Source organism: Phocoena phocoena, chromosome 4 (assembly GCF_963924675.1).
Source record: "Phocoena phocoena chromosome 4, mPhoPho1.1, whole genome shotgun sequence".
Taxonomy (NCBI): domain Eukaryota; kingdom Metazoa; phylum Chordata; class Mammalia; order Artiodactyla; family Phocoenidae; genus Phocoena; species Phocoena phocoena.
Genome location: NC_089222.1, coordinates 137,572,534 through 137,580,785, shown reverse-complemented (window position 1 = coordinate 137,580,785; position 8,252 = coordinate 137,572,534). Strand labels below are relative to the sequence as shown.

Genomic DNA, 8,252 nt, shown 5'->3' with positions numbered 1-8,252 from the left:
GTGGCTGCACCAGTTTTCATTCCCTCCAACAGTGTATGAGGGTTGCCTTTTCTCCACACCCTCAACAATCCTTGTTATTTAAGTGCGGTCAGCGAACCTAACCCTGTGGGATTCCCAGCGTGCTCCCAGGTGGGAGGGTTGTTTATGAAGGTCTTACTGTGTGCCAAGTCATTAATTGGAATGTTTTATTTAATGGTTATCTAATCCTTACAATTGCTAAAAGTGCCTGCATTCTGGTTTGTCCTAGGTCAGAGACAGTAAGTGGCATATGTAGTTAGGTGTTATTTTATGGAATTAAGAAAAAAATCTTTAAGATCCCTGTGTCCATTTCCAAACTAGTAGTTCAGATGTTATGGTGTTGAGCTAGACATTGACAATCCTGTTGGCAGTTTAGAAAAATAAAATAACAAGAGGAAACTAACAGCCTAGTGGAAGGGGGACACTTGTAAAGTAAACCTGACTCTTCAAATAAGGGTTCCACACTTGCCTTCAGGGGCTGTCACTTTTCACCTCCCCAAGCCTGAGAATCAGATGTGAAAAGTGACAAATAAGATGACAGTAGAGGCGTCTGTACAACATGGAGTGCTTCTGTGAAGGGAGGGAATGTGGTGGACAGTCCCTGGGGCCTTGGGGAAGCCAGGCGCGGTGCTGGGCAGTACGAAGCTTCTCGTCACTGCCCTGGGTGGTACTGGGCCCCTCTCACAGGGACTCGTGATAGAAGACACTTGTGCAATTCCAATGTGATTTCAACATTGTCACCTATATAGGGGTGATTCCTATGACTATTATCCCCATTTTACATTTGAGGGGATACAGTAGATGCAGTATTTTGATCAAGGTCATGCAGGAAGGCGGCAGTGCCAAGACTTTTTGGTTTCAGATGTTTGCCTTGAAAGATTTCAAACAGAAAAGTAGAATGAATAGTAGAGTGGACACCCATATGTCCTCCAAAGTAGGTCCAACAATTATGAGTAACTGAGCTGGTTCAGCCTTGAAGAGTCTGCATAAATGGACGTTTATAAAGAACTATTTATTCATCTATTGCCTTTTATTTATTATTTGTCATCCATCCCACTTTTCCTCCCCTGGGATCACAGAAGGAAACACAAATGGCTTCACAGAATTAGTAGCCATTTCCCAGTGAGAACTTGATAGAGATATTTTGATTCTTTTATTTCTTCTTCTTTTTTTTTTTTTTGCATAGGGATATTTTTGACAGTGTAAGTGTCCTTTCCGTGAAATTCGGACAGGAACATAATCGAGCCCATGGGAGGAGCTGTGAGTGAGCTCACCATTGCACAACTTTTTTCTCAGAAACAAACTGTCCGTGAGGCCCCTCAGCATCCGAGGGCAAAAGGGCCAAGTACACGGGGGTCTCTGCTCCTTCTTCTGGGCTTTTGGTGGCTGTGGGTCCCGCCATGTCAGTTCTCACCCACCCTGGGCAGCAGGCATTCAGGAGGATCTTGTCCCCTCCTCTCTGCTCACTCAGTTTCCTGGCTTGGATTCTGGACAGGACCGTGACGCCGATTTTCGTCACCCCATATGCGGTCTCAGGCCAGCCCTCCTTCCTGTGCACCCCGTTCTTTGTGTCTTCCACAAACTTGTTCATGAGCCCCACCAGCTCCTCCTCTGTGATGGTCTCACTTCGAAACTTCTGCTGCAGTTCGGGGCTGCATTTTTTAAGAGAGCTGACACTCACAAAGCTAGACACATTCACCACTCTGCCTAAAATACAACACAAGTCATTACGTAGAAAGGTGAGCACAAGAACAATGAATGCCAAATTCGGGACAGGATTTATGTCCTCATGTCCTCTTGTCGGAGGACCTTAGGGAAGGAAGAGAACGTATTTTGGGAGGGGGTTACTCATTGGGTTTTATCTGTTTTATTATTATAAGTAACAATCTGTTATTTCTAATGTTTTTAAAAATTACACATAATTATTTTGAAAATTACAGGAATGAACTATTTCACTTAAACCTAAGAAATAAGTAATGACAACGGGAAGAATTCTGTGAATCTACTACCCAGAACAACTTGTGAAAATTATTTTAAAAACGTAACTATTTAAAGTCTCTGCTAATGGTCCTGAGGGCATACAGCAAATGAAGAAACTTTTATTCCCGAATATCTGCAACAACTCAGGTAAGAACAGAGTCTGTTCTGTGGTATTTCTACCATGACCTGCTCCTTCCTTTCCCCCTTTCTGGCCATAACAATGGAAACTTCACTCTAGGATGGTGCATCCGAGAACACGAGACTATTGTATCTTCCCAAGTTGGGTAGGACATCAGCATGTCTCATGCTGCTCCTCAGCTACCTGTTGCAGAGGTTCAGTTCCTGGCAAGTGCATTTAGGAGGTGACCCAGCCCTCACTTGTGGGACAAAGGCTCTACCTTGGGCTGGACATCCTGAGAACACTGGGGCCCAGACTGCCCTTTCCCCAGCCTGTTTGTAAGGCAGAAGTATCACGCAAAGAGAGGCAAGCTGACAAGAGCAGAGACCACTGCTTCTCTTCCCTCCTAGCTCCTAAAGCAGGAGTGTCACAAAGAGAAGTGTCATCATCCCTGCCTCTATCTTCAGACCTGTGGCTTAGAGATTTTGCACAAGAGGGAGAAAGAGTCAGGACATAAAAACCGATGCTCTCCCAAAAGGATGTGATTTCATTTGAAAGAGTGTGGGGAAGTTCGACCCTAAGGGCACTCTCAAAAACAATGGAAGTTGTGCTGAAAAGCAATTAGGAGATTGGTAGCTTTGTTAGAAATATAAACTAAATCATGTAAGTCAGCAAGTTTGCCAGAGAAAACTAGAGAAAGATAAGGGTAGGAGCCCTTCTCGGTTCAGAACAGAGCACCAAAACTACCCTTTCAAAAGAGCCTGAATGTAATTGGATGGAGATCCATCGGTGAAGCAATTTATGCTGTGCCTTGTTAAAAACAGTGGAGTAATCAGCCAGCAAGTAGTGGAGCTTAACAGCTGGGTGTGGCGCAGGAAAAAGACAGCAAAAGAGAGTTCTGCTAAACCCACAGTAATCCCAGCGTGACTGTGCGTCTCAGCTAGGCTGTACTTTCTGAGATGAAACATCAGAAACTTCACACTGCGAGGGGAGGAGGGCGGAGACTCAACTTCAAAAAATAATGTAGCCAGTCACTGAACAAATAAGCAAATAACCACCACAAGCCCGTGGGAAGTAGGGTCTAATAGCAAGAGTAGCTATAAAATTCTGCAATGTCCCGTTTCCAACCCAAAATTACCAGGCATGGACAAAAATGTTAAACCCTTTTTTTCCATGGGGAAAATATGTGGCAACAGAAATGGCATGTCATGCTACCATGGTCAGTTGGCTTTGATGTCTATCCCACTAAAGGTTTGGAAGTTCAGAAAACATCAACAAATAAATTAGTAGATGGCATTAGGACTCCCATTCAATGATTCTCTGAAATACATAAACTGATTTAGAGAAATTGCCATATTAATCTTCCGGGCATTCTTCTAAGATGAACACATTTTTGAAACGGGTCGATTATTCCATGTCCTCCTTCTAATCTAGAACATGTAAAGAGTAAGAAGCAACTAGTAAATTAATAGAAATGACATTGTCCTTAAGATAGAATAGAACCAATTTGTCCAAATGTTGCAGTAAGCACCATTCAGAGATGCTATATTTAGGATAATTTATTTTGCTCTCAAAAACATGACCAAGCCTCTCTCACAACAAAAATAGCACATATTTCATGAATTAAAAATGCAAAATATAGAAAGGCATAAAGAAAGAAAAAAAGCCTGCAGGAGCGGAAGTCAGAATGGTTAACTGGTAAACGGGAAAGGCGGCTATATTACTATCAATAAAAGGGCCTTGGGCTTCCCTGGTGGCGCAGTGGTTGAGAGTCCGCCTGCCCATGCAGGGGACACAGGTTCGTGCCCCGGTCCGGGAAGATCCCACATGCCGCGGAGCGGCTGGGCCCGTGAGCCATGGCTGCTGAGCCTGCGCGTCCGGAGCCTGTGCTCCGCAAGGAGAGAGGCCACAACAGTGAGAGGCCCGCGTATTGCAAAAAAAAAAAAAGGGCCTTGACATTATTTATTTCATGGGTCTTCAACCTGGACAGTAGACAGAGAAATACTGTTAACTTCTTCTAGGATGGTTATAATCAGTAATCAAATGACAACCTTTTTTATTCTGTGTTAACTAGTCTACCTCAGGAAGTCTAGAATCAGCGGTGAAAATACTAACCCGTATCAGGGAAGCTTGACCAGGAGATCCAAAGTTCTCTCGAGGTGATAAACTCCTGGATATGGCTGTTTCATCTTCCCAGTGTGTTCCATGCCAGCCCCTCCCACTGACTGGATCCCCAGGGATTAGAGCCAGCCACCTGGAGCCCTCTCCTCCCAGCTAGGTGAGACTGTAGACCCGGAAGAGAATCACACGCTCGATTAAGTCACGATAACATGAACTGCTGTAGCTTTTCCCCAACAAAACAAGAATTCTCCTATTTCAAAAGGCAAGTAAACCTTGCTGCACTCATACTGAGAATATAGCATGTTATTTAAAATTCCATTTACTCTAGCTTTCGTGAGGCAAGACGAACTGTTAAACAGAGGCTGTCTTAGCACATCTGGAGGGTACTCATTCCTCCTTCTGGACAAAGCCCAGACACAGCAAGAAACAGCCCAGCTAAGTAAGAGGAGTGGTGGGCCAGAGGTCCTCAGCACGAGGTCAAGAGGAATTCGGCATGCGCAGCTGGCACAGGGAACTCCACTGCAGCCCGCAAGTGTTGGGACGAGTGGAGGAATCAGGTGACACTCTAAAGAGCTGACTTTTTAGGTCCTAGTCAACCAATTCTTAGAAGAACTTTCCAGGACAGGATGGGGAAACAGGGCAGAAGCTGAGTGTAAATCGTAGATGCATGTACTAAATCTCCAGCCACGCCTCTTAACCTTTCTAAAAGTATCTGCTTGTCTTATTTGTATGTTTAATGGGTGGTGGTTCCCCTCCTGGCCCATTACTTCGGGGGTAAGTATTATAGTAGTTTAACCCAAAGGAATATGAGAGTTTGTTTTGTTTGAAACATTGAGCAGATTGAAGGGCAGTTAAAATGGACCTGGAGTTCGGCAGGTCGGATTATGGAGGTCCCTACAAGTCATGCTAAGGGCCTGGACTTCACTCCTGAAGGATTTTTGGGCATGCAGAGTATAGAGAATGCCCAGGAAGCAAAGGACTCAAGAAGCAGGGAGAGACCCTTAGGAGAGTTTACAATTGTCTAGAAATGACAGCTGAGGGCCCGTTTGTAGAGCTGGGATGGGGGTGAAGGCCTGGGAAGAAAATCAGTAGGAAGTGTCTTAGGATCTGGTAAATGGCAGTAAGCGGGCAGGCATGGTGACCTCCAGGATCCTGGTGGGTGGATGATGGGATCAGTGGCCAAGATGATTTGGGGAAAGGACGAGTCTTTGGAAATATTTGTTTTAGATGGGGGGATTCAGGGGAGGAAGGATGGGAATCAGGTTAAGATGGAGAGGCAAGAAGACACAATGTGTGCCTGGAGCTCTGGGAACGTTCTAGGCAGGTGACAGATTTGAGTGAGGCCTAATGAACTGGTGGGAGTAGAGACTCCACTAGCCTGAGAAAGATCACTCTGAGAGGGGGTCAGAGGAGAGAAGGCCTGAGATGGACTCCTAAGGGAATGCCGCCTGTGGGGGGCCTGGAGCAAATCAAGAGCCTTTCAGAGGAGACCTTTGAGCTAAGATGGGAAAAAGAAAGAGCCAGATGTGCAAAGAGCAGCTGGACAGACAGCACCAATGACCTGGGCAGTGTTTAGAGGAACCTGAGGCCTCAGGGCACCTGGCCGGATGGTGACACAGATGGAGGCCAGTGTAGCTGAGCAGAAGAGGTGGGGGGCCTGTAGATGAGACCAGAGGCAGGCAGGGCCCAGATCTTGCCAGAAACACTGCAGTTTGGGCTCTTCATCAGACTCACCTCGGGGTTTTATTAGAGGCAGTAGCTCTGTGCACACATCTTGGGTACCAAAGAAGTTTGTTTTCATAGTCACTTCTGCTTGAATATGAAACGGTGTGGAATCAATGGCTTTTAGGAGAAAAGAAAAGTTGAGTGAATAAATAGTAGCCATCAAGTAACATTCTTTTTTTTTTAATAATAGTTGTGGCTCGCGGGCTCTAGAGCACAGGCTCAGCAGTTGTGGCGCACGGGCCTAGCTGCTCCGCGGTACGTGGGATCCTCCCAGACCAGGGCTCGAACCCGTGTCTCCTGCATTAGCAGGTGGATTCTCAACCACTGCGCCACCAGGGAAGCCCTCAAGTAACATCCTATAGGAAGATATAAAGAAAACAGCGCATGTGAAATCTGTTGAATTTTGCGTAAAAGTTGTGTCTAGTTAGTAGTATTGTGCCAGTGTGGATTTCAGGGCTTGATAATGCCTATGGTTTTGTAAGATGGCACCACTGCGGGGGGCCGGCTGCCCAAAGGGTGCACACACACGGGATCTCTGTGCATCAGTTTTTGCAATTTTCTTGTTTATTTCAAAATGCATTAAAAATTAACCCAACTGCCCCAAAGGCCAATCAGAAAGAAGCTGTGGGGCAATCTAGAAAAGGTCCCCAGGATTCGAGCCAAAGAAGCAAAGTTCCCTATGGGTAGAAAGCATCCAATTCCCTGCAGACTCCGCTCTTGCTGCACCCCTCCCCCCTTCCCTTCTCGGTCCCTAGGGAGTCATTCTGGACCCCACAGGCGGGAGAAGCCCCACCGCAGCGATTCCCCGACAGATACGGCCCATCCCGGATGATGAACGTCTCGCCTGGGAGCACCCAGCCCCTTACTCTTGAAGGCGATGCCCGCGTTGTTGACCAGCACGTCGAGGCCCCCGTACTCCTTGAGCAGGAAGTCACGTAGGGCGCGGATGCTCTGCAGGTCATCGATGTCCAGCTGGTGGAAGCGCGGGCTCAGGCCCTCGGCCTGCAGCTGCTGCACGGCCGCCTGACCCCGTGCTGTGTTCCGCGCCGTGAGGACCACGTCCCCCGGAAACTGCCGGCAGAGGTCACGCACGATGGCGAAGCCGATGCCCTTGTTGGCCCCGGTGACCAGCGCCACGCGGGCGCAGGACGACATAGCCGGGTGCTGGGTGTGCGGTGCCCTTGGGTGGAGAGCCGAGCCCGTTGCGCTTTCCCAACGGCGCGGCGCGTCAGAGTGTCTGCGCAGAAGCTGGAGCTTGCAGAGCGCGCACCTGAAGGTCCCACGCCCGGAGCGGCCAGGATGAGCGCGCAAGCGCAGGCGCAGGCGCAGGCTCCGCCCCTTCAGGGCTGGGATCGCCGGCGCCCTCCCAGCGGTGCAGGGAACGTAGAGAAGGGCCATCAGGCAAGTTTGCAGGACAGTCCTGCTGAAAAGTCGCTGCTGGCGACTGCCTGCCTGGCATCAGAGAATCGTTCTGATTAGCTGTGTTGCCTATGTTTAAACTGAACCCTATCCTCTGTTCTCCTCCTTTTCATCCGGATGTTTAACTCTTCGCGGTTGCGCTTGAAGAAATGGGTCATTTGTGCAGACTTTGTCTTTCCTGGTGTTTGAAAAATATCTCTCGAACTGAAGTCTTTGTAACCTAGAGTTGTGGAATAAGTTGGGAGAACATGGTAGGGATCAAGTGTGTGTTGCTTCCTCCCGTAAGTATGTGAAAGCCAAGCTACTGCCCTATCCTTGAATGATTCTCACGTGTTAGTGGGGAGTGTTTACCTCACTAGATACTTCCAGGGTTGTCAGGTTACCTGTATGCAGGTCCTGAAGAGTACAGGTGCAAAGGGGCTTTGCAGCCCTTTCTCACACTCAAAATAACTCATCAGGATGTATCTCCATTTTCAAGCGAGGAAATGGATCCTCAGAAAGTTCATAAATTAGCTCAGTGGTGGGAAATTAATTTTCTTCCTTACTACTTACCACTTAAAACAGAGGAATTAGGGGGTCTATAAGATCATTTTCATTTCTGTGCTGTCTCTTGTCGACTGAAAGGAAATGCACAACCTAGGGGACTTAAGCCTTGGGATATAGCCTCTCAGATAGCTGAGGGACTGTTCTGAAGAGGTAAGGGAGGAGCCAGGATATGTAGGAGTTTTTGCAAAAACAAAACAAAACAAAACATAAGAACAACCCAGGTAGTCGGAACATCAATTACTGCTAATTAAAGAAAACCAGATATCTCAAGTTAATGAGTTTAGCACTTTTCAGTGTATGGGAAGATGCAAGAGTCTGGGCTTAT

At 47.2% G+C, this 8,252-nt stretch overlaps 1 protein-coding gene across 1 annotated transcript; it reads right to left on the bottom strand.

The window, feature by feature from the left end:
- Positions 1 to 1,184: 1,184 nt before the first annotated feature.
- LOC136122269 (carbonyl reductase [NADPH] 1) lies at positions 1,185 to 7,136 on the bottom strand. The gene is made up of 3 exons (XM_065876199.1): positions 6,829 to 7,136; positions 5,972 to 6,079; positions 1,185 to 1,725 (listed from the first exon to the last, which is right to left on the bottom strand). Exons 1-3 carry the CDS (start codon positions 7,115 to 7,117, stop codon positions 1,289 to 1,291), a joined length of 834 nt encoding a protein of 277 aa, XP_065732271.1. The 5' UTR covers positions 7,118 to 7,136; the 3' UTR covers positions 1,185 to 1,288.
- Between the last annotated feature and the right edge of the window lie 1,116 nt (positions 7,137 to 8,252).

Bases quoted from the DNA above. Each gene is read 5' to 3' on its own strand.
- LOC136122269 (XM_065876199.1), bottom strand. From the start codon at position 7,117: ATGTCGTCCTGCGCCCGCGTGGCGCTGGTCACCGGGGCCAACAAGGGC. The intron at 6,080-6,828 runs GTAAGGGGCTGG...TTCTCCTAAAAG, and splicing joins CGCGGGCATCGCCTTCAAGA to CCATTGATTCCACACCGTTT. The intron at 1,726-5,971 runs GTGAGTCTGATG...GTTGTATTTTAG, and splicing joins GCCTCTAATAAAACCCCGAG to GCAGAGTGGTGAATGTGTCT.